We start from the raw sequence: 27,094 nt of genomic DNA on the forward strand, positions 1-27,094 counted from the left end.
TATTTTCTTTCTCTGCTGCAACCTGTGAACAACACTCCCAGCGTTTCTGCTCCACGCTGCATTAACTGCCGCTCTCTCCCCTATTGTATTCACCTCTCTCCATAACTTTTATTCATCTGTCTGGTGCCAGTTCTTTTTTCATACACCCACTCCCCCCCACCCCACTCAGCTCAGTTCACCGCAACCAGCCATGGAGCAACTCTGGCACGAAGTTTGAACGATTAAAAACTGCTCTGCTCTGCAAATAGCCTTTGAGAAATCTGCAAAAAAGAATCCACCTATGACTGCCCAGCAGCGCGGATGAAACGATGAGCGGAAAGGAAGAGGGCACATTTTGTGAAAACGGAGAAGAAAAGACGGCTTAAAGCACCTCTCTGAATGCCCCTCTTGTATTTTAAGCTTCCCATTATATAATGAGGCAGCGTGCAGAGATTTGTATCCGTCATGACACACAGAGCATCCTCGAGGTCGATCCCTGATGTGAGGTGATTACGTTCCAGTCAGAGTTGGGTTTCTTAGATGGGAGGCGATCGGATCGGCGCAGGAATAAAATACCAACGTTTTGCCGAGGCGTCGACGTTAAGAAACGGAAAAAGACGCACGCGGCAGCTCTCCGTGCCCCACTGTCTCCTGGCCTGGCTGCTGATCAGATTAAATGGAGGTCGTGAAGACTAGTTAAAGCGCTGTAGAAGTACAAGCCATTTACCAAAGCGCTTCACTCTGCAAATTTAGTCATTCACACATTCACACTGTGATGGCCAAACCCATGGCCACACCTTAAAAGTCTGTACCACACATGCACTTTTCATTTACCAATCAGTATATGCACACTTTAGTTTGCAAAAAAGATTTATTCATAGTTTAAATACATGAGGTCTATTTGTAAGCGCGCACATTTAGTTCACTTTTGTACTTGGTCAATTATCCATATCTTTTTTGTGTCTTTTTTGTGTTTCTGTAACTAATCTTTGTTTCTTTCCTTCCATGGTGCCTGGGAGATGGCAAAAGTTGGCAGCCAGGGCTGAGATCACCTAAATACCGGGGAGGGGAAATTGGATTGTTTCACCTGCTTTTGCTGGAAGGGGAATTTGTATTTTTCTTTCTTTGTTTTGAATCTCACTTAGGGTTTTTATTTAGAGGTTGGTGTGTTTTTCATTGTTCTTAGATTAGTTTATTGCCAAACTTTGTTTTGTCATTTGTGAGTGTTTGTTTGGTTTTAATTACCCCTATTGTGTTATTGGTCTGATCAGCCAGTGTATATATACCCTTGTGTGTCATTTCTTTTTAGGTCATTTATGTTTGGTTGTGCAGTCAGTTAGTTTGGGCACAGTTTGCTTCAGTTAAAATTAGTTTTTCTTTTTTGACCTCTTTTATGACTCTGGAACCCACCATTTTTTTAAGTTTGGCTTTTGGGTTAAAAATTAAAACCCCCAACTTTTGAATAATTTCCTGTGACTCCTCATGCATTTTTACCTCGGTCCACCACAACACCCTGACGGTGGTGAGCTATGTTAGTAGCCACAGCTGCCCTGGGGCAGACTGAAAGAGGCCAGGCTGCCATGCACAGGCGCCACCGGGCCCTCTGACCAACGCCAGCAGGCAGCGGGTGAAGTGTCTTGCCCAAGGACACAAAGACGGAGACAGTCAGAGCAGGGGATGAAACCGGCAACCCGCCAATTGCAGGACAAACTCCCTAACCTCTGTGCCAACCGTCGATTAGAGACACTTTGTGTGGATTTGTGCCTGTCATCGCCCGTCGTCGTCCCGTCTGAAGGAAAACGATCTGCGGCGAGTTTCAGGGGACGCGGTAGAGAATCCTTGCATATGATTGGATAAACCGCTTGTCCATCATCTTTACTGACGTGCTACTTCAATCACTCACATAGAAACCATTGTTTCCACTTAACAGAGACGAGCCAGAAGAAAAACACAAAGCTGTTTCCAAACACTGCAGAACAAGTGTGTGTGTGTGCAGTTGCTGAATTACTTCTGTGAGAGCCAGGCTGAGGTTAAGAACATAAAAACGACGCAGATTTGCCCGGTCTGAAACCCTTCGCCTCACTTCAGAGAGCTTTGCGAAGGTTAAAATTGATATTTACGGTTGACTGTTGGGGTTTTCCACGCGACGCCCGAGTGTGTGAGGGAACGAATGCAGAAGAAGGCCCTCACATTCAAACCCAGCCGAGCGGAGCATTTCTGCGCATTCCTGTTGCGACTGTAAAGCTTTAGAAACCGATAAGACGTGCCGATGGATTAATTACAGCAATAATTCCCTCGGATGCAATGAATGCAACCCAAATTCAGGTCGATATTTTATTCAGCGGCCGCAGCGGAGTGTTGAGGCGCAACGACGGGCCTGTGCAGCCGTCCTGATTAGAGCGCCGCAGCGACGCCCATTTGTCTCGGACAATTGGTTCTGCCTCATTAGGACGGGGCTGGGGTCCAAACGGGGCTGCCGCTCCCAATAAAGCCCGTGTTTATGCTGAAATAAACCGCCGCGAGATAACAATCTATTTATTATTGAGACTGGTCTCCATGCATAATTCAGCAAGAGTGCAGGTAACACAGGCCCTAAGGACACAAAAAAAGACTCTTAAATGATTCAAACACCCACGCAGACACACGGCCCAACAGGACACACACAGAGGCTCGCGTGGAGAAATACCGCAGCGACGGGCGAGGTTCAGGGGGTTTTACTTGAGGATAAATAAGAGGTAAAAAGGCCAAATGAATGAAGACCAAAAATAAACATATATTTCTTTCTATTTTTTCTCACACTTATATGGTTAAAACCAAATGTCTGATTAAATAAATAGGTTACACTTTATTTGAAGGGGTCTACATAAACATGACATAACACCTGTTATGAACATAAATTACTCTTTATAAATGTTTAGGACTGTTGTCATTAATTGTCATTCGGTAAATTATGACACTATTAAAGCAAAGTTGACATTGTTTAAAATGTCTTTGTTATGACAACTTGACATTAACAGAGACAAGGTTAAATTTAGGGTTTGATTTGGGATTAGGTTAAATTAAGGACTTGTCATAAAGACATTTTAAACAATGTCAACTTTGCTTTAATAGTGTCATAATTTACCGAATGACAATTAATGACAACAGTCCTAAACATTCATAAGGAGTCATTTATGTTCATAACAGGTGTTATGTCATGTTTATGACAGTGTAATGTCAGTCTTATGTAGACCCCTTCAAATAAAGTGTTACCAATAAATATAACCCGAGCAAATACAAAATGCAGTTTTCGAATGGGATGTCATTTAATAAAATAATAAAATAAATAAAATAAAATAAAGTAAATCACTCCCCCAAACGTAATAACTGGTTGTGCAGACCAGGGGCAGTCAACAGGCGACCCGTTATTGGCATAGGAGTTCTGACCCGCTCCTCATAATTCAGCCATGTGGGGAGATTTCCAGGTCATCTCAATTAGATGCATGTATCAACTTTGACAATCAATCAATGAAATAAGCAATTAAATACAACATCTACAGTAATACTAATAAAAACAGACGATGCAGCAAATCAGCCCCCTTCCATCACACTACCATCACCGTGTTTCAATTTTCTATTTATTTAATTCATTTTATATAGCGGCAATTCACAACGCACATCCTCTCAAGGCTCTTTACAAAGTAAATTCAATCAAATCCTCGAGATTGGCCAGAAAGTTTCCTCTCTAATGAAATCCAGCAGGTTGCATCAAGTCTCTCCAAGCAGCATTCACTCCTCCTGAAAGAGCGTAGAGCCACAGTGGACAGTCGTCTGCATTGTTGATGGCTTTGCAGCAATCCCTCATACTGAGCATGCATGAAGCGACAGTGGAGAGGAAAACTCCCTTTTAACAGGGAGGAAAAACCAACAGCAGAACCAGAACCAGGCTCAGTGTGAACGGAGAGAAGTGTTTGACGTTGCTCCAACCAAACAGTCAATAAGGCAGCTTCAGCTTCCCATTCAGTGACATTTCCAACATAAAATACTTTGATTATATCAACATTTCTAAATGACTAATTGTAACAATTTTGTTCATTTTAAACTGAAGTTTTCATTGTATTTCATAAAAGCACCATTTTTGTCTTTGTCGTGGACGTGGTACTTTTGTTCAGAGGCAGCTTCTGGTTCTGGCCGTATGGACACTTGCCCAGGGTGTGAACAGCAGGGGGGGCGGTGCACAGGGGGGTTCATTTGAATAAAATATTCTGTTGTTTTTAATGCAGGTACAGTATTTTCTCAGTGTTGAGAACAAGGGGAATATTTGATGAGTGCAGATGGGTTGCTTTATTTTGATGGTCTGGGGACGACAGCGGGAGCGGCCTTCATACAACAACCGCCGCTGCTTTTGCTTCATCTGTTATTACTTCTCCTTGTGTCTGCAACCATCCTCTATTACTTACATCTCTGTCTCAAAACCCTAAAAAAAAAGAGGAAACCACATCAAGCTCTCATTTAATTACCTTTAACTTATAAAGAAAAATGTCTGAAGTTTGGTCCCTTCTTTTCGTATGTTCTTCCCCCTCCATCTTACGTCTGCTGCTTCTTAATAAAAACCCCTTCTACTACCAGCCTGTGATTAATTTCTTCCCCCAACATCTCTTCTCGATTGCTGTCATTTGTCAAACTGTCAAACAAACTTCAGCTCTCTGGCTGCCCCGCTTTCTGCCCCATCCTCTCTTTCCGTCTTCTCCTCCTCCGTTCAGTCAACGCTGACATTTTACATCTCCATTTTCTACGCCGCCGACTTGGTTTTCTGTTACCCCCCCCCCAAAAAACAACAACACCGCTCAGTCGTTCTGGCTTATTGGCTAAATAAAAACCACTGTTCTTTCATTCCTTCTGTTTGCTCTCGTTTCTCTCCATCACACCCTTTTTCCTGCAGCTTTCAGCGCAAACAGGCGAAACCCAGAAAATGGCAAAAAGCGTTTTGACTGAAAGGTCGACGACATTTTTAAAGAAGCCATTTTGGAAATCAGCAGCATTTGTTGAGTCAGCAGGTAGTTAATTATCAGACTATACTAGAAAAAGAAACAGTTTCTGGACAGTATGATACCGTCTCAACTAATTTAGAGGAGACCGTCTTCTAATCTCACGTTTTAGCCAAAAGCCATGATTGCAGTTCTGGGTTAGCTCAAGTTTTCAGCTCGTTAGAAAGTCGCGTAACATCGAATTTTTACGGTAATTCAGTGCGGCCTTTGCTCCAGTCGTCTGTTCAGGATTATGGTCTGCAGCAGCAGAAGCAGAAAACGTCTGTGTTCTTAGGCAGCAGAGGAGAGAAGAGGACAGATTAGGGATGAAGAAGAAGAGTTTGGTTGTTTATTTATTGCTTTATCTGCAATAGTCGTGGCCTGTTTCTCTGATCTCTTTGCTAACACTTTCTCTGGCTTCATCATTTTATTCGAGTCCAATTTTCTGATCCACCACTGGTTCAATGTGAGCAGTGAACGGCGTGTCACTGTACAAAATTAAATTCGAGAGCATAGGCTCATTGTTTTAGATTATTATCACGATTATTATGGGAATAGAAACAACAACATTCCTCAGAACAAAACTCCATATTGTTTCAACTCACACCTATTTATTTCTTATTGAGGATCCAAGAAGAGCATTTTCTGTTTAATCTAAGGTTTTAAGATTTGAAAGTTGAATAATCTGGCCGGGTGGCAAAGAGTTTTACCGGTGCATATCTGTCCATCATTGGGCGAGATGCTCAGTAGATATTCTTGTTGATTCATTTGTTCTTGGAATAAAAATCCAGATTATACCGTTATAATGCCATTATACACACCGGTTTAATGGCCTTATCGGCTCGATGTTGCTGGGGAAGACTTTTGAACCCTACGTCTTGTAGATGTTGCTGCAGGTCGTTGACGTTAGTAGACATCATCTTCTTCACGGGTCTGTCAAGGTCTCATCAAAGCATTTCAATGAGGGCTGGACTTTGACTGGGCCACTGCAACACTTTCATTCTTTGCTTTTTCAGCCATTCTGCTGCAGATTTACCAGCTTTGTTTGGGGTCGTTGTTTGCCGACGAGCCAGTTTGAGCCAAAACTACTTTGGTATGCAGAGGAGTTCATGGTGGACTCCTTGGCTGCAAGGCTGCAATATCCACATTTCCTTTGTGCCCATGTCTTAAATTACAGTTAAAATGAATAAAATCATAATTCTCAGTCCATTTTCTTGTCGTAAAACTTGAATTTCCATCTTCCGGTTTTCTTTTCAAGCCATTAACCTTTTAGTCTTTTATGATATAACACATTTTGTGCAGCACATCATCACCCCGTTAAACCTCCAGGCACTTTTAGCACGTCTTGCGTCGTGTGTGTGACTTACTTCATAAAACTACACGAGGTGTGAGTGTTTGTACATTTAGTCCGGCGGTGTGTGTAAATATGCATGTGGTAATCTGTCACTGCACTCTGGCATTTGTTAATGCCTCCCCTCTTGCAAATGCCAATGATTTGTGTAGACAGCATTCTCATCTAAATGACAGCCTCACTTATCAATGGCGATTGGAGCAGACAGTGACGAGCTCAGATTCTTTATTAATCATATTAGAAAGAAAATACCCCCCCCACCCCCATTTTGGGGTTAATACATTAGGTTTCTGTAAGAGTAATACTTTTTTTATTACAAGGCTCTGTTATTATTTACATAAAGTGTTCAAAATACCCTGGAGAGAGGTATCCTAATGGTTAACGCAGGGCACTAGCATCATGGTAATGGCACAAGTTCCCTGGTTCAAATCCCACAGACTGCCACTCTGGGTCCCTGATCAAGAACTTTAGTCCCAGAATGCCCTGGGTGCTGCTCAGGGGCGGCCCACTGCTCGCTAAGGCATGGGTTAAATGCAGAGGACAATTTAAATTGGAATGTATGTTGCAATGACAGATAAAGATGGGTATGTACTACAAAAAGAAGCCAAAAGTCAAAAGCAGCAAAAAATTAAATACACTTTTGTTGCTTCCAAGATATTTAAGAGAGAAGGTAGCGCACCATCAGCATGGGCAGATCTGTTAAAGCAGGAACTTTAGCAGTTTTCTACACTGGACCATACTGCTGTCTTTTAACACAATGCCAGGATGGCAAGACATCAGCGAAAATCTAAGGGAAGTATCTTTTCCTCCCAAACAATGTGGGAAGGGCTATGGGATTATTTCCTAACCACCTGAAGTCACTCATTGTACACAGAGAGAGATTATTCACAAGTGGGAATCTGTTGCGAAATCTCCAAAAGGTTTACATTTGCCGTTTTCACTCCAGGGTGTGCAACGCTCTGAGAAACGCCCGAAAAACACAAAAAAATCTTTGTTAAACCTAAATTACCAGGTTAAATGTTAAAGATTATGACACCTACGATTAGCAAAAACCCTGAAAAAGCGTGGCTTGATGGTGAGGGCTGCCCAAAGAAAGCATCTTCTCCCTAAAAAGAAAAGGCTAACATGTCTTCTGGGTCAAGTGACATCTGGACAGATGGAAGGAAAATAGAAACTTTTTCCCTAAAGCACCAACCCATGGTAAAAAAACATCAACAACAAACTGCAGCACAAACGCCTCATAAACACGGTGGTGGACAAATGGTGATTTGGGCGTGTTCTGCACCCACAGGACCTGGATAGGCTCCTGTCAATGAGTCGACCAGAAACTCTTCATGATATATAAATATACCAGAGTCAAGTGTGAGACCATCTGTATCTGTATCTGTAGACCTACAGCTAAAGCTAGAACCACTCTGGGTCATCAGCACAGCAACAGATCAATGACAGAACGACCTAAAAAAAGAAAATGACTTCTTGGTTATGCACTGTTGTCTGCTTGGTTCTGTGTTTTTGCTCACTCCAAGTTGCTCTTAGGTGTGAGCGTTGAACATTGTCCTGTGTGTCTCTGTCGTTGTGTAATGGGCGGTTAACCTAGCGTACCCTGCCTTTCACCCATTGACCCCTGGAGATAGACACCGACAAACCTGCTACCCTGCCAGGATAACTAATAGATGATGGACGGATAAAAAAAGAGAAAATAATCAAGGCTAGAAGGACCCCGTCAAAGATCAGACCTCTGTGCTGAGGGAGCTTAGCCGAGTAGAGAGAAACATCAGCAAACGTCAATGAACCGAAGAAACCTCGTAGAAAGGTTGTAGGGGACCGCACACCCTCCACAACGAGGCAGACGGAAAACAAATACGACCATCTTTACCAGGTACGCATGGCGTGTACTTAGTTTCCCAAATATTGACAGTATGGAAACGGTTGTGAGTTTTTGTACACTTAAGGCTCAATTCAAATAATCGTATCCTCTGGTAAAGACGGGATTTTCAGAGAATTAAAAGAGGATGTCCATTTTTAATATAAATGCATGCAGCAATATAACATGCTGTAGATATAGAGGCAGCGTCTGTGTTCTTATGTCTTTGTATCTGTTTGTCTGAGACTGAATCAGGCTGAAGTGAGATTTAAAGACAAAAGAGCTTTTCTTTGAACAAACCCAACAATCCTCACAAACGGCGCACACCCACGTAGAAACGAGCACAGCAGCCCACCAGCACAACCACACCGGCAACCATTCTCACTCTTCCTTCCTTTCATCCGTCTCTCCAACGCTCCCCCCCTTGCTCTCCTTCTCTTTTTCACACTCTCCATGCCATTAATCGGGGAGCTGCCCAGAAGGCGCTGCAGAGGTGTCGCGGAGGGTACCGGCCTCTTCCCTACACCTTCCTGCCAGCCAGCTGGACATACTTCATTACTTCCTGTGAGTCAAGCAGCCAATCACAGGTTTCACTCGCCGCGAAAAAGACCCCGCGGCATGATGGGTAAGCTGTGGCATGTGTGAAGCGATTTAGGCTTTGGTAGAAACCGCTGAGTCGAAGCCAGAAACTTCTTTTTTTTTTTTACTTTCGCGCTACGCAGCTCTTCACGCTTCCAAGCTGAACTTGGACTTTAGCCTTCCTCTCTTCTCTGCTTCTGTTCGTTTCAAGAAAGCTGGATCGATTGCCGGGGAAACTTCCTACAGGGAGAGGACATAAAGGGAGAGGGGAGGCCGAGCTAGAGCAGCGCAACGGAAAAGAGGAAGGACCGTTGGAGAGGAGGAGAGGGGGGGTAAAGAAGGAGGAAACAACTTGGAGAGAAGAGGCAGCGTCTGGAATGCCGAGCTGTGCGGAGGTGTTTGTGCGTATTGAGCCGCACGCATCGATTGCAGAGAGACAAGGATAGTTTATTGAAGATGTAATTTGCATTGATCACACTGGAGAATGCTGATAGGGCGCACGCTGCTGCACAACTACACCCAGATCCATGCACAAGCAGCCAGGCTCAGAGGAATCTGGACAGAGACGACATTTTTTTATTTTGCATCCTTTAACCTCTAAAAAGTCTTTTGAGGTATGCCTCTGCCAGCTTTGCAAATCCACGGACTGAATTCATTTGTTGCCAAATGGGTCAAACTCCGCCAGGGTGGTCGGAGAGCATCCATAAACACTGATTATTAAGTCTTGCCACAGATTCTCGGTTTTATTTAGGTCTGGGCTTTGACTAGGCCATTCTAACACACGGATATGCCTATATGTCTCATATAGCGTTTTGCATGCAGAGAAATACAGTCCCGCTTTGGTCTTGTCACACTAGCGCACACCTTTCCATCACATGTTAACTGTGTCCCAAATCACTTCTTATTGTCTAAAAGTCTCTGAAAGTAGAATGGGAGGCAGATCCTTTAGCTATCAGGCTCCTCTCTTCTCTTTAAAGCTTTCCTTTTTGACAAAGCTTATAATTAGAGTTGCTTAGGTTACCCTGATCTATCGCTATAGTTATGCTGCTATAGGCTTAGGCTACTGGAGGACATCAGGGCCTATTTTTCTCACTTTGCTGAGTTCTCCTACTGCTCTCCAATTTGCATTGTTTGTCGTCATTTCAGCTTTTTGTTTTCTGTCATTTTTTTTCTTGATAGTAGGTAGATCTGGTCTGGCGTTCTGTTAACTGTGACATCATCCAGAGAGGACAGATCACCTGCTATTACCATCTAATGTAGAACAGATTACTGGATCAATGTGTGCTTCTGTGCTTTTTGTCTCTCTTGTTTTCTCTAACCCCCAGTCAGTCAAGGCAGATGACCGTTCATACTGAGCCCGGTTCTGCTGGAGGTTTTCCTCCCTGTTAATGGGGAGTTTTCCTCTCCACTGTCGCTTCATGCTTGCTCAATATGAGGGATTGCTGCAAAGCCATGGACAATGCAGACGACTCTCCCTGTAGCTCTACGCTTCTCCAGTAGTGAATGCTGCTTGTCGGGACTTTGATGCAATCAACTGGTTTCCTTATATAGGAAATTTTTGGCCAATCTGTATAATCTGACCCAATCTGTATAATATTATTGAATTTGACTTTGTAAAGTGCCTTGAGATGACACGTTTCATGAATTGGTGCTATATAAATAAAATTGAATTGTTAAGACAGGCCAGATTCATCAAATGTGTGATTAAAATTTATGGCACTTCATCTGTGGATCTATGCTGCTCCTAAAGAGTTGATACGGCTACTTTTCTTGTCAATGCTTTTACTTCTTACCCAGATGGATGGCCAGATCTTTATAAGTTACCATGAGTATCACACTATTTTTCCAGATTGTCAGATCATGGATCATGAACACTTTAAACCTCTCCACAACCTTTTTCCAAACCTTCTTGTTGGGTCCCTTGGTCTTTGTGATTCTGTTTGTTCACCAACAGCCAATAAAAACCTCTGAGGCGTCCAGAGAACAGCTGGATTTAAACTGAGTTTCAAGCCACACCCACACGGAGCCTAATACCGTACCCGCACAGAACGGTTTAAGCAAAAAGATAAAAGATGAAGCTGGAGGAGCCGTAATAGGCATTGTAATACCTACGCCACACCAGTAAGTGGCGCAGTAACGGTGCCACAGGATTAAACAAAGAAGGGGAGCAGGGTGAAAACAACAAATGCAGGAGAGAGAAAAGAGATGCGTGTGCGCGGACCAATGGAAAGGCGGTCTACACACACAATCAATTGAAATCTGTCCAAAACAAAACCGCAACTCCGAAGTTTGCTACTGTTGCCTGTTGCGTTAGCGCATGCGTGTTCAGAGGTGGCGTCTACGTTACCTCGCATGCACAAACAACAATGTGTGGTTGGTCATGTGATCAGGGGTATCAAGACCCTTCAGACCGATCCATTCTGGGAAATGTGACTTAATCAGGGAACTTCTCAATGCGACGTGGTTGCAGTGCTTCCAATTTAGGATTGTCAGTGTAAAGAGCTGATTACAAACGCATGGCATACTTATCAGACTTTCATTTGTAAAACGGAAACATAAAACCATGTATCCTTTAGCTCTGAAAATGATGCTATGTAAATAAATAAAAACAAAGCTCAAGAGAAACCAGTTTCTAGAAGCGACTGATTGGTCCACTGCGTCAAACTCTGATTAGCAGCTAAAAGCAACGTGATCTAACGGTTCCCTGCTGTTATCAATCAGACAGAGATCGATTACTCCCATTCACCGACCCCAGAGACCAGGTCTGTTTCCGTCCTTTTGATGAAGCTCCGACCACACTTCCATACAAAAATCATACTTCAACACTAATTGGGCCTGATGGTTTAACTTGAAGTGTGATGGAGAAGTGCCCCAGCATGATTAATGGCTCCACATTTGACTTTGCGCTGAGCATATGCCACATCGGCTTGGTGTGTGTTGGCTTTGTGCGTTCAGGCAGTCGTTAGTTTCTGAGCGTGCGTCCTTTGTCTTCCTAATTTGTGTTTGCACGCACACGGACGAGCTGCCGCGGTCTCTGGAGATGGTTGACGAGCCCCGTCAGTACACTTACATAAGCCTTACGTTCCTCTCCGTCCTCCCTCTTCTTCTTGGTTCATCTTTCTGCCCCTCCACTCATCTCACCGTCACATAAATACTCTCTTTTCATCCATATTCATTTAATCCCCTCCCCGTCTCTCTTTTAGCGCACATGCACTCTTTCATGTTGCTCTGCCGCTGTTTAAACCCTCCTTTCAGCGCGGCGTTTTGCTGCTGCGGCTGTGTGTGTGTGTGTGTGTGTGTGTGTGTGTGTGTGTGTACCCACACTGTTTGTGTTGTATGTGTATGTTCTGTGTGGCGGAGGTCAGAGTGCTGCACATTAAGTGCTGCACCAGTGTCACATTCACAATGCCAGGCTTTTAGAGCTAATCATATAAATGCAGTGACTCTGTGTGTGAGTGTGTGTGTTTGTGTGTGTGCGCTGTTTATGTGAAACGGAGACATGCACGGCCTCGGCTGCCTTTGTTGTCCCGGTTCTGAGCTGGTTTCGCTCACCAATGTGTAAGAATCGATTTTATGTTAAGCTCCCCCCCCCCCCCCCCACACACACACACACACACACACAGCTGATCTTTCCACCAAGTGCTCAGATAAAATGTCTTCGGCTGCAGGGACTCCCCCTGTGTTGCTTCTAACATTTATCTGCTGACCTGCAGGTTGCTTTCCAGGTGACTTAGTATTGGTGAGACACCCCTGGATACAATCGGCTAAAAAACAGCTTCCTCCAGCTGGGCTCTGCCTTTAGAGATGGGGTGAGATGCTCTGTTATCCAGGGGGAGCTCAAAGTAGAGCCGCTGCTTCTCCACATCGAAAGGAGCCAGTTGAGGTGGTTTGGGCTTCTGATCAGGACAGGAGGCCCCCTGGGTGCCTACATTTGGAGGTTTTCTGGGCCCAACTGGAATGAGAGTCCAGAACTCGCTGGAGACACAATATAACCCCTCTGGGCTGGAAACGTCTTGGACTCCCCAAAATGAGCTGGAAGATTTTGCCATGGAGATGAATGTCTTTGTTTCTCTCCTACACCTGCTGCCCTGATTTTGGATAAGCAGAAGACAACGAAAGGATGGATCGATGGATGGAGGGATGGATCGTTAATGGAAGAATGGATGGATGGACTGTTAATGGATGGATGAATATATGGATAGATTGTTAATGGATGGATGGATGGATAGATGGATGGATGGATGGATGGATGGATGGATGGATGGATGGATGGATGGATGGATGGATGGATGGATTGTTAATGGAAGAATGGATGGATGGATGGATTGTTAATGGAAGAATGGATGGATGGATGGATTGTTAATGGAAGAATGGATGGATGGATGGATTGTTAATGGAAGAATGGATGGATGGATGGATTGTTAATGGAAGAATGGATGGATGGATGGATTGTTAATGGAAGAATGGATGGAGGGAGGGATGGATGGATTGTTAATGGATGAATGGATGGATGTATTCGTAATGGATGGATGGATGGATGGATGAATTGTAAGTGGATGAATGGATGGATTTTTAATGGATGGATGGATGGATGGATGTATTCGTAATGGATGGATGGATGGATGGATGAATTGTCAGTGGATGAATGGATGGATTTTTAATGGATGGATGGATGGATGGGATGGATGTATTCGTAATGGATGGATGGATGGATGGATGGATTTTTAATGGATGGATTGTTAATGGATGAATGGATGGATGTATTTGTAATGGATGGATGGATGGATGGATGAATTGTCAGCAAACCTGGAGGAAGGTGCTTTGGTTAGACCAATGTGTAAGCCTTAAGCCTGGATGCAAACTGCTTTGAGAGGAAGAAAGCCAACATGGCGTCTCTGTTGATGCTTTGGTGCAGCAGGAAGAGGAGCACAGGTTAGCAGGAGGTGACTGGGGGGTTTATGCAGACTCAATATGGCAAGCCGTTTTAACATAAATTCATAACATAAATTCGGTTTCGTCTGACTATCCGTAATTACATTCCAGATATCTTAAAATGCATTTTGACTAGACAAAACTACATTTTGACTATCCGGAATGGTAATTTAAGATATCTTTATTTACATTCTTACTAGGAAGAATAATAATTCAAGATATCTTCAATTACATTTTGACTAGTCAAAATTCCTTTCAAGATATCTCAAATTACGTCACCGGATTCGTCATTGAAAGCGTCACACATCCGTAGATGTAATTTAAGATATCTCGAACGTAATTATGACTAGTCAGAATTACAATTTAAGATATCTGAAATAAGACATTGCATGTAAGCCCCTTATTGGCTGTAAGCTGCCCAAAGCTGCCTGAACATTCAATGGCGCTGGCTGTTTTCGACAAAATTGTAAGAAAATGCCACAATATAGAAAGAGCTTTTTAAGTATGGGATATGCAGAGAGGGCGAAAATAGTATACTTGAAGAATGCTTAAGAAATTTGCAAAGAATTTCGGATTTACTTGCTGCCGACGCACACAATGCACTGAAAAACGGCTAGCTGAAAGCGCTACTATCGACTCATATCCAAGCTGGAAATAAGGAATATTCCTCAGCCCGGGCCAGTTCAGTTAATAACCAGATGCAGTTTTTATACTGTGGTAAAGCATCTGCCTCTTGGGAATTATGGTAAAGCCAGCTAGCTCTTGATTTTCACATGCGAGACGGCACAAAGCATTACAGCACCCTCCTTTAGCTTCTCTGAAAACAAAAGCGCACGCCTCCGGTTCCTGTGTGATGACATATGGCAAGCCGTTTCGTAATTCAAGATATCAGTAACGTCATTTTGACTAGTCAGAATGTCAATTTAAGATATCTTAAATGGAAAAGCTGAATAATTCAAGATATCTCTAATTCATTTAGAGATATCTTAAAAGGAATTTTGACTAGTCAAAATTACAATTCAAGATATCTTAAAAGGAATTTTGACTAGTCAAAATTACAATTAAAGATATCTTAAATTTATTTTTTACTAGTCAAAACTGCATTTCGCCTATCCAAAAATACATTTAAGATATCTTGAATTATGGTGGCATTTGAGATATCTTTAATTAGAATTATGACTAGTCAAAACTCAATTTAAGATATCTTGAATTGTAATTTTGACTAGTCGTAATTTAATTGTAGATATCTGAAATGGGTATTTCAGATAGTCAGTAATTCATTCGAGATATCTTGAATTGACGTCTCCATACAACTCAATGGAAAATCTGATGTCATTTCGACTAGTCAGAATGTAATTAGAGATATCTCGAATAGGTATTTTGACTAGTCAAAATACAATTAGAGATATCTTAAATTGCTAAAACGTCTAGTCATAAAACAATTTGAGATATCTCGAACGTAAGGGCGATAAAACCGAATTTATGTTAAAACGGCTTGCCATATGCAGGAAGAGAACCTGTTGGAGGCTGTGAACGCTGCAGACGTTCACATAGATCACATTTACCGCTCAGCAGTCCAGACCTGAAGCTGAACGACAACAAGCAGCAAAACCTGTGGCAGCAGAAGTTAGTTTGGATAAAGTGCTGCCTGAAAACCTTTAAACGTTCTCCTTTCAGTACGTGCATGACCAACTTCCAGAAGTATGCAAACTTTTTTTTTGCCATGACCTCAGATATTACTTTTTTCCTCTAATTAAAGGAACACCCTGTCATTTCCTCTAACTGTTTCTTCATGCCGTTCATAAACGTCATCAACTCCTCTCCTCATCTCTCCTTCCCGTCTCTTAACTTGACAGATTTCCTTTCCGACTGCTGTCTCTTACTTCCTTTAATTCATTAAATCCTTTCGCCTGTGTCAGTCTCCGCCTCTCGCCGGCTTCACTCGCTCAGCTCTGTGCTCGTTAGGGAACCTTTTGGGCCGCAGGATCAACAACTCAACTCAACCGACACATAAAGACGCGCGATCTTTCAGACTTTTTGACATCTTTCCGGCTCTTGGCATCAACCTGCTCCCTCTCTCTCTCTCTCTCTCTCTCTCTCAAACGTTTCACACAGGTTTCATCAGCCGCTCCTGCCGGCGCTCTCTCAACCCTTCCCTGATTCCCTCTACGGCCAGGATCTCGCAGCATTTTTTATTTACAGCTTCCAATTGAGCACACCTCCAAATGTTATTTTATTTTTAAAGACTCTGAGCTGTCTGAGAGCTTCTCGCACAAAGGAGCCACTTTCCTGGTACTGGAGCTAATTACACGCCGCAGCAAGGTTAGACGGCGGCCCACTGCAGAACGGGCGCCCAGCAGGAAGCCAGACGGTTCAGCGGCGCTTCATGGAGGCACGGCTGGGATTAAATCAGTACTTTGCTGAGCGGTGAAACCGTTCTCGACGTAGATTACATGTAATTCGCTGCAGCGCTGCCAGAGAAGATGTAAAAATCGCTTCTTTTTGCAGGTTAAAAATCAACGTTTTGTCGCTGGAAATTGTTCTGTAAGTTTAAAAACAACTTTAGCTAAACTACGTTTGTACTTCATAGAATGACAAGTAATACAATAAGTTTGCAGCAATACTATAACCTGGGTTCCTACGCGTTTCCTGTATCCATAATTCAATTGCCATATTTCTTCCAGAGTTTTAATTTTAAGATATTTCCAGATAGTTGATCATAAAACAAGTTGTGTTTTATCATCTGTGTGATCAATAAATTGTGGAACAACATGTTGCTCAAGTTAGCTTCCAATCCATCAGTTTACTAAGTGCACCGCAAAAACGGAACAAAAAATGAGTAAAATCTTCTTGAAATGAGTGTATCTGCCCATGAATTTAGCAGGTGAATAAGATTATTTGCCAGTGGAATAAGAGTTTTTGCACTTGAAACAGGAAATACTCATCTCCATCATCTTATTTCAAGTTGAGTATATCTAATTATCATTTTTTAGGGGTCAAAACATTCATTACACTGGCAGATTATCTTATTTACCAGCTCAAATCAAGGACAAATACACTAATCTCAAGAAAATGTAACTGACTTTTAGTTCCGTTTATGTTGTATGGCTACAATTTGTTCGTTCATTCATTCATTAAGAGCAAATCAAATAAACTCCACTTTAAAACCTAGAACACAAACCGGACCAGATTGTTTAAAGCACATTTTGTAAATAAGTGGGTATCTTTATTTCTTCAGGAGCAACCCAGGAGCCACTGAGGTTCATAAACTGGATGATCTTGGGACGCCCGTGTCAGTCCACACATGGGACAGTTTACCCTGTGCTGAGCGAGTGTGGACTAAATAATAAGCCTCTGATCCATAATGGACACCTTTAGGCCTGACTGACAGCTGCAGCTGCAGAAAGTCGTCCTACGTGGACGAGTCAAAGGCTTCAGGCTGATGGTCAGGCAGGAGGGGGACTGGGCTTTCTGGCCACGGTGACAACACGTCTGTTTGGAGCGCTGCTTTAAAACCACTGGTGCACTGCACCACCTGGATGGAATAACGGAGACAGAGGGCCACCCTGCATCGTTCAGTTTTACCTCCAAATCCACAGGGTTGAAAACTCGATATGATTGGTTTACCTTTAAGGACACATAACAGCTTTGGGGATAAAGCAGCCTAACGTTGAGCTTCTTCAAACGGTCAAAATATCGACCCTCTTTGAAATTTACACTTTATGCTCAAAGGAACCCAGAAAAGAAGGGAAGCTACCAATACAAATGAATTTAATTCGGTTAATTAGAGTCATCCAGCCTTCATGCCAAAGGCATAAGCTGAATCAGTCATGTAGGTTTGTTGGGAGCTGGATCAAAAGAGGCTCACTTGGTTTGAATGACATGACATCATTTCAAATATCTACGGAGGAAAATCTCTTCCATCCTTGTTCAGCTCTTTCTTTCCTTGTTAGGGCTCTAAAGGTGACGGACAGTAAAGTTATCTCATCGTCTTCACCTCCGCTGCTCACAAGAAAGAGAGCACTTGATTTGATGCCGTCTCTTTGAGTCCATCTGAGCATCTTCCCCGCCATTCCTCGTCTCCTCCCCTCACTCTGTCCCCTCGCTCCGGCTTTCATCTCTCTGGCAGGATCCTTCTGCTGCAGAGAGCTGGGAGCAGCAGGGAGCCGACATGTAGATTGAAGTGCAGACGCAGAGATCGCCTCGGGGTTTGTTGCCAACCCGGCCTTCTTCACTAACGCCATCCCATCATATCTCCATCTCTTCCTCACTCGTGGGCTCGCTTGATCCATCGACTTCCTCGTTTTACTCTCTTTCTGTCCCATTAAATCTCCGCTTTTGTGTTTGCTGCCGTCGTTTCCGCTCACGCTTGTTCCAGCTCATTATTCCTCCCAGTACCATTCTTTTCCTCTCCATCACTTTCATCCTCCCCCTCCTCTCTCTCTTCTCCCCACATCCACGTGTAAAGTTCCTCCCCGGACTTGAAACCGGGTTTAAAAAGGGGGCAGGAGGGCCTATAAAGCTGCAATGGCTGCATGTTTGAGTCACAGTTTTAACATGAAACGGACGGGGAACGAAAACTTCACAACATTCTGACCCATTTTTTAATTTCGGTTTTGTTTGGCACATTATTTTTGCAAACTTGTAAACAGTTTGATTTGTTTCGTAACAGTTAAACTTGGTATATCAGCACCTATCCAAAACTATGAATAATATTAGACAATAATATTGCAAAACAAATCTATAGAGGTCTTACTTTGCATTCTACATCATTGTTAATGTTTAGCTAAAGTATAGATTAGTTTCATCCGACCATAATTACAGAGGCTGACGGGGCCAAACGAGGAGCAAATGGTTAAACGCGCTAAAAACGTTTGAACGAGCCGCAACAGAAAAAAACGCAGCAAAAGAAGAGCGCTGCAATCACAGAAAATAGAACGATGCAAACACAAAAAAAACAAGAAACAATTGCAAATGAAAAACACTGCAAAAGAAAAATGCTGCATTTAGCTGCCAAACACAACAGCAAGTTAAAAAAAAACTCCAAACTCACCCTAAAAAATGGAAATGCATAAGACCATTAGTCGATCACCAAGTCATACGAGACGACCTTTAGCAAAAAGTAGCTTATTCAAGTGACTAAGTACATTAATCCATGGCAGTGGCGGTTCTAGACCAAATTTACCAGGGGGGCCAAGGTGGGGCCAGTGTTTTTTCACAGTCCATGGTGAGCTTGTATTTATACTTAAGTATACTTGATAACATTCATTTGAAGTATACTGCTGTTTGCTAAGGGGAGGCCTTCCGTAAAGACATGAATGTGTTAAGAGAGTTGGAGAAAAAAAAGGAAAGGTACATTTTTGTTCATGTCCTTTTTAAACATCCTGCAGCATTATCAGTATATTTATATAAGATTAGCGCGCTTGTCTTTGGCGAGTCCCTCTACTGCCCCTAGTGGTCGGCTGCACTCCCTTTTTTATAGAGCGCATTTGCAGCTTTTAAATTTAAACTTGATGTTGTCTTTGGTACTTGCAGATTTTTTTTTCTATTTTGCCCTTTATTTTTTTGTGATTGCAGTTTTTTTCCTTTGCATTTATTGTATTTTGGAGAAACAAAGAAAACTTTCGCTCCATATATAATATCCCCCGACCCTGGGGGCAATTTACCACAAGGAAAAAGCTTCCATCTTCAAATCTACTCCTTATTCCAGACACACATATGAGGAAGAGAGAAGAGTTCACATGAATGGCACAACCATCACTTTTCGGATATTACAACACCTCTCCAGTCTTGCTGTTGGCCTCTTGGCAGCCTCCCTCAGTTTCGATGAAACACTTTTTTTTAATTGGGTGTTTGTGCCATACCATTTCTAATTGCTAATGAGTGTTTCCCTGTTGTTATGGTTTATATATAAAGATGCACAAATGTTTTAACCCTTTTTCTGATCGATATCTTTGTAGATACTTTTCGTCCTTTTGCAGAATAGTTTGTAATTTTTTAGGACATGGTGTTTTGGGCCATTTCTGAACTTTCATAGCATTCAAGATATTGTACGATACTATACAATAATCAAATTAATCTATAAGAAAAGAACTTTAGGAGTTTTTTTGTCTGAGTGCTGTGTGGTACATTAGGATGCCAGAGCCTATTGGACCGCACATGTATGGAAGCAATAGAAAACTTGTTCTGGACACAACGGTCAGCAAAAGCTATCTTTTTAAATGCGGTGCTCATGCAGCCCCCTCCTAATGCCGCCCTGGGCAACTTCCCATAGGGCCTATATTAAACAATGGCCACTATATTTTCGAAAGATGATGTTTCCTTTAAAGAAAAATCAGATAAAAAGTTTTAGTTTGATTTACAAAAGATTTATGGAACCAGCCACGAGTTAGTTATAGATTTTACATTTAGGGAAGCATCCTAAATTACATTAATATAGATTAATATATGCTATAAAACCACACTTTCAAGTTTTTAGATGATTAATTGTTTTATTTTGTTTTTTAGCTACAGTGTTATGTCTTGTTTTTATTTCTTAAAGATTCGGGTTAAGCTAATTTAGGCCAAAATTATATATCATGGAAAGCAGATTAATCTCATCTGGTCGCTTTATTTTTCCCCATCAGTGAATAGGTCAATTACTTTAATACTACATTATAACCACTGGGCTGACATTTAAAAAAAACAATTTGCTGTCCTTTAAAAGTAAATTAGACGAAATATGTAACATTTAGTTGCCATGCAGTCAACCCATTCAAGGGGAATTGCACAGCGGGGCTATGAAACCCACACAGCCATCAGGGTCACCATATGAAAGGAGAACTTATACACTGGCATTTCATGTTCAGCCTTTCTAATGAAGATACACGCAGGATAATTACTCAAAAACACAACCCCTAACTCCGATACAATATTTACCAGTATTTTCAGGCAAAAACACCAACATCAGCAGCAAAACAGCAGCTTTTCAGGCACCGGGGATTAAAAAAACCCAAAAACCTTCCACTTCTGCTAAAACACTGCAGCCAAACCCCACTGCTCATCAGCGACCTCATTGCAGAGGGGTCCCTACCTCCTTTTGGTGGTATTTGATGGCGAGCTTGAGCTTGGCCAAGTCGTGACACTGCCTGGGGTCCAGCTCCTCACTCTGGTCGTTGTCCCTGTGGTTCAGGATGGTCTCCAGCTCTCTTGAACTCCTGGCCTGATCCAGGAGGTCCTTGGCGAAACGCTTGCACTGCTGGGACAGCTCCTCGTACTCCTGACGAAACTCGTTCTCCACCTGAAACGTGAGACGCGTCATGTCACGCAGGCGGTAAAAACGGCCTCAGTGCAGGTGAAGCCACCCATAGCTTTGGGCTTCGTGGTTTGACGTTGACTGCAATCTGCAAAAGGGCAGTACTGTTTCAAAATAAAGGCGTTACAGGAGAGAAACGCTTTGGAGCTTCCACTGTAAGTTAGCGTGCAGTGTTATTTACAATAAACACTTTTTTGTCCAGCGACATTACCTTCATCATAAGTAGAAGTGCCTTAAAACATCGGTACGCAGTATTATATAACGGCGGAATGCAAAGAATTGCTGGAAGCAAATGTAGGACATGAATTATATTGGAGAAGACTGCTTGGCAGGAGGGAACACGGCAGACCCGTAGAAATATTTCAAGAAACTACCGTCAAAGACATCCATTATGTTCAAATCTTGGTGTTTTGGTCATGTTAGATTAAACTGTGGCCTATTTTAAGTTTCCTACAAAGTTTCCATGTGAAATAGCATATTTTCCCGAGGCTCAACTCAGTTCTTGTGTCTTTTTGGTCTAGTCTTAATGGAAACGGAATATATAGATCCAACAGGGTAGGGGGAGACTGTCTGGATGAACACAATATTCTTCCATACTCCATTTCCGTGCATATTTTCCAAAACTGGAAAATACTTTCATTAAGATAGTGAAAGATGCTGCAGGGGCGGTGGGACTTCATGTCCCTACCTTGCTCAGTTCTTTGAGCTCCCAACCCAGTCTGAAGGCAGTAAGGATGGGATCTTCGCTGGACAACGCGATGAGAGAGGGTGATGCCAGAGCCTTGTAGATGTTGAGTCGAGACCGTGAATGTCGAAGGCTGTCGACCTACACGGGTAGACAAAAACGATGGAAAAGTGACCAAACAGGAGCCGCCATGTCATCTGGATAAGCTTTGAGTGCATCTAAGTAAAACAATGACTAAAACTCTGAACACTGAGTCCTCATGTTAAGGCCTTTGTACAGATTTGTCTGCAGAAACAAAACATACTGCCACTTTGTATATTTAATTTAGCAAATTGTCATTGAGAAACACTTCCATTCCAAAGACATTCCAAATAGGATATTCACACCAGATTAAATAGTTAGGTTGAAAGCCATTTTTAAAACATTTTGCCCCTCTTCACACAAGAGTAAGACTGTGCTCCAATCTTAAAAGTTAATGGTGTCTTGAGTCTTAGACTGGACCTCTGGAGCGCATAAAGAATGCAATGAGCTCCCAATTATGAGCAATGGAGCATCACATTTCCCCTTCTGCATAAAACCCATGTGGTGAGATTGTTGATGCTCATTCTCGTGATAGTACGTACGTCCGATGGTGCGTGAAGGAGCAGCAGCTATAGCTTATCAATGAAGTGTGACCTGTAGACTCTGGATTGTTCAAGTAATTTAATCCCCCTTTTACTAGCCATGGTGGCCACATGCAAAGGCTTCTCAATAACGCTAGGTGTGCACCTGTGATGCTCATTGGGTCCCACCACTTCTCTGCCAGCAGACAGAAGTTTTTCACCAAGGAGCAGATATGAGCAAACATGCTTTTCAGACAATATTTAGCGCCACCATCAGGCTTCCTGCATGGGAAGGCTGATGTGCTCTGGGCCCCACTGCAACAGATTTCCCAGCTGTAAAGAAGCCCACAGACACACACACCTCCAAATTGCGCATAGGTTGGTCGACAGAGGGAAGCTGTGAACTCCCCATGAAGCAGATTAAAATGCATCATGTGGCTGCCAAAGAGCAGCCCTGGTATTTTACAGAGGAATAATGATGAGGAGGAAGAAAAAGCATGAGCAGCGTATTATTTTATAATTTTACAAACCATAACAAAAAAAACCCTTCATGCTTCAGAAACTTGGTGTGCTAAGCTCGGCGACACAGTAAAACACCTACATATGCTGGGAATATATACTAAAAGCAAAGGGGGGCTCAGATAGTAATCCATGGTGGTCTGTAGAAAAACTCTGTCACCTACATCATTTATTGCTGATCAAAGCCATGATGCTGTCTGGGCTCATATAGTAAGGCTGAAACCGATAGTGGAGGTACAGCTGATTGTGAAGAGACGTAACGGTGTAGAAGCTGCATAGAAAAAACCTCCCAGATTGCAGTAGAGTCATCAATGGTTTCACAATAAAATTGGGTTTTACAGTTTTTAGCCGTGATGGTGCGTGTTGGGAGGACCACGGAGGTCCTGGGGACTTCAGGCAGTCTTAACCTTGTTTAGGATTCCCTTAATGGAAAACAGCAATTGCACTGGATTCACAGCTCACATGGATGCATCTGACAGGAACTGACAGAGTAAAACTTCCTGATTCCTGATTTTATGTTGTAAATAAAGAGAATTAGAGGGGAAATCAATTTTAATTGGTGTATAAATGTTTTGCCTTTCAGACCTGTAGACGCTGAGGAATACTGACTAACCTCTGAGCTGGACACGCACTCGACGCAGTCACATCGTATCTGGTGCGGCCTCGGGATGGTGACCTGCACACAACGCGTAGAGCAAGACATCAATCCAAGCTGACGGCAATCAAATAACATGGGTGGGCGTCATGTCGCAGTAAAATTAACCCTTTTTCACAGTAAGTCGGTGGCTCCTGTGCAACGGAGTCGCTACCTTGCGCTGGACGAGCAGTTTGATGATCTCATAGTTGTTGGTGTGAGCAGCGAGCATGATGGGAGTTATATCCGGGGTGAACTCTGAGAACTGGCTGTCCATCATCAGGGAGGGAACCTGAGGTGAGAGCAAATTCATTTATTTGAACACAAGGATGATTGTTTGGTCACAAACTGGCTAATAAACAGGAAAGAAGCAGTTTTTTTTTTTTTAAAAGAAGAGGTTTTTAAGCACATATAGATGGATCACCTGTTCGTCTTCATACAAGAAAAAAAAGCTATGCAAAAACCCATTTTCTCCTAAATTAATGCAGGAATGGTGCCCTGGCCTCCAGCGGAGATCAGATATGTTGTTTTTGTTTGTTCAGGAGTGAAGGCAGGATGGAGAAGGAGACGGATAGATGGATCAGAGCTTTGTCTGCAGCATTGATGGCTTCCTCAGGTCTGGTGTGGAGAGGCAAAAGGCAAAGATCTTGATTCATGGGTCTTTTTTTTGTTGTTGGTTCATTCTTCTCCTTTTGGTCATGAGACGTGAATAACAGAAATAACGAGATCCTGCATGCAAGCAGCTGACGTGAGCTTCCTTCATGGTGAGGAACGGCTCTGCCTTCAAGCCTCTGCGGTGACGATGAGAAGTTTGTCACCCTAAAAGATGCCGGGTTGTTCTAATAACTCAGCTGCTGGGGGAAAACCGTCGTACGTCGGGTCAGTTTCACCAAATACTGGTTAAAAAGTGCAGACTTTAACATTACTGTTAACCCCTGTGATGGGTTATGAATTTCAACCCTATTTTTGGTACCTTAACTTTAAATAATCGGTCAGTTTAACCTGATCTTTGGATAGGTATCCTAACCCTGCATTACTGGGTCTAACCAATAACCTGGTCCTGTTGAGTTAAGACCCGGCATTGTGTTATTTTTCACCAAAGCCGTTTGTTGTGTGTGAGATTCTGGGCACATCTCTCTGCTGGGAGAGCGCAGGCCAAATATAGAAGTTATGAAACATATCTCTTCCCCGCATGTCTGGGGATTTCCTTAGAGGAGCTGAACCTTGTTGGAGAGCAGTCTGCGGCCCGTTACTCCTGCAACCTGATCTCGGATAAGGAACCGTTCAGGTGTGACACTTGACTCTTTAAGTTTAAAAAAAAAAAACAGGAATTTAAATGCATTTACTTGGTTTGAACCTATTTTTGTAAAAAGAAAACTGAAGCAATAAAAGACAAGTTTAACGCTACCAACTGAAGTTGAATAAAACGTGTGTAAGAAGTAAAGTCCATAAATGTGGTCTGGACGTGTTGGACAAAGTACGTATTGGAGTCACATTTAAATCTTGACCAGATTAAAGTATACAACCAGAATTATGTTGTCCAAACAGAAGTTGCACTAAGGCAGAGCCACAACCTGGACTTCTTCGTGTTGAAGAGCTCAGCAACCACAAATCTCCAATAACCAACATAATCAGCTCGTTATGAAAAACGTGTGAGGATGCAAGAGAGATCAAATATAGCTGCCATTATGAGGTCACCTGGAAAAAAAGGTTTAATGTGTCATTCTCCTCCAAAAGAGTTTTTTTTAAAAAAAAAGAGAAAAGGGGAACGTAAACACCTTTAGAAGAAAGATTAGAAATTAATCCCTCCATCGTGTCAACCTTCGATGCGGAGGTGAGATACCCAAGGCAGGTAGAAAGCAGACAGAACTGTTTTTATTAACATGATGAAGTGGAAAACTGAGGGCCTGATTAACAGGCAACTAGAAACAGCAGGGGTAAAAACAGGAATGGGGACAGTGGCATGGACACATACAGGAGGCAACAGGGGGATCTGACAAGGACCGAGAGCAAACTGGGAGATTAAAGACAGAGGAGGGTGGTTACTGGCCCAGGGAACTGATTACCACTGAAGGAATGGCAGTAAAAAAATACACAGAGAACTTAAAATAACAAATCAATCAAAGTCCGACAGATCGTAACAGAAGAACGCTGCTTAGTTTTGATTTTATAAGTTCAAATCTTGATTTTAAAATGACGCTAGACAGTGGCTGTCCAGTAGGGTTAGACAGGAACAAGATAAAATATATATAGCTTCTAAACAAGGTAACCCTGATAGTTTCACTACCAGAAGCACAGCTTAGCCCTTAAATTCTGACTGTGCGCAAACATGTTAACTATATTTATAGCTGCTTCTTAATTAATAATTCTTCCTGACTATGTTTAGAAAGGAGCACACAGGTAGAAACAGAAGCTACGCTGCATTGATCCGACTCACTTAAAACCTTCACTGAGTACATCTCACACATAGCCCCATCAGTGACCACTAAAGGGTTGAAAAACTTGTTAAAATCTAAGCTAGATCTCTGATGTGAAATCCAATCCAGCTTTTATTTGGAAACTTTGTGGCCTGTCGCACTCACTGCTCTCACCTACTAAGCTCAAACTGCTGGGAGGCCTGTTCCCAGTACAAATAAAGATAAAATCACACAGACTCTGTAACATGATGGAGTTTTTTATAGCTGCCTGATATTTTATAGCTAAATCAACTTTGTTCTGTTACTCTGCCAACATAAAATGTTACAAAGCCTTTTATTGAGGGTTTAAAACAGTTTTAACTCTAAGTCTAAATGCATCGTTGTTGAGGCCTCTGCCTCTTCAGCAAAGTTGGTGTCTTTCTGCACAAACAATTTACAGCAGAAAAAGGAACGTATTTCACACGCCCTATGTGAAAATGCAGAAAACAAGAGGAACATTACGTTTTAGTCTATCAATTAGAATCCAAAGAAAATCTAAAGCCTGCACTGCAAAAAGGGAACTAAAAATAAGAACAATATTCTTGAAATTAGTGTAGTTTTCTTTGATTTGAGCAAATAAATAAGACTTTTTGCCAATGGAATGAGTATTTTAACCCTCAAAATGAGATAGATTAGATATCCTGCACTTGAAATAAGATGATGGAGATGTATCGTTCTTGTATTAAGTGCAAACATCTTATTCCATTGGCAGGTGGTGTTGTTTATCTGCTCAATTTAAGCAAAAATACACTAATTTCAAGAGAAGTTTACTTTCTTTTAGTTGCCTTTTTGCAGTGTGATATGTTTTTTAAAGCAATCAAAACGGATTTTCTTTTTTAAAAAAGTGAAGTTTCCTCACATTTACCTGTATCGGGCTTCAGAGTGTTATTACAAAGGCTCATTGCATATTATCCGTGTCCAGGATACCTTTCCCAGTACCAGAGCTCTGCAGAACCCGGCCGCGTGCTGCTCAGGCATCTAAGCCATTCGCCTCAGCCGTGCTGGAGGACTGGTTATTGGTCAGAAACGAAGCTGCACAGAGAGCCAGCTCGGCTCTTTCTGAAAGGACAAAGTCCCTCTGCTGCGTTCATGTAAAGCATCAAAGGGACACGCTACGGCTCTGCGGCAGGTCGTAGCAGCGGATGACGGCGGTCCAGATTTCTGGAGTTCCTAAAAGTTTCCGCTGGCTGCCG

General features: G+C 42.5%; 1 protein-coding gene across 1 annotated transcript in view; it reads right to left on the reverse strand.

Annotated features, from left to right (window-relative positions):
• trpc5a (transient receptor potential cation channel, subfamily C, member 5a) overlaps positions 1-27,094 on the reverse strand; it is a 115,066-nt gene that overhangs the window by 57,842 nt on the left and 30,130 nt on the right. Inside the window, exons 5-8 of the mRNA XM_012849563.3 lie at positions 23,621-23,737; positions 23,425-23,487; positions 21,694-21,831; positions 20,784-20,990 (exon numbers count right to left, since the gene is read on the reverse strand). Coding sequence (XP_012705017.2) covers positions 20,784-20,990; positions 21,694-21,831; positions 23,425-23,487; positions 23,621-23,737 — 525 coding nt within the window. The remainder of the gene's footprint in view (positions 1-20,783; positions 20,991-21,693; positions 21,832-23,424; positions 23,488-23,620; positions 23,738-27,094) is intronic.

This window comes from Fundulus heteroclitus, chromosome 14 (genome assembly GCF_011125445.2).
Source record: "Fundulus heteroclitus isolate FHET01 chromosome 14, MU-UCD_Fhet_4.1, whole genome shotgun sequence".
In the NCBI taxonomy this organism is placed as follows: Eukaryota; Metazoa; Chordata; class Actinopteri; order Cyprinodontiformes; family Fundulidae; genus Fundulus; species Fundulus heteroclitus.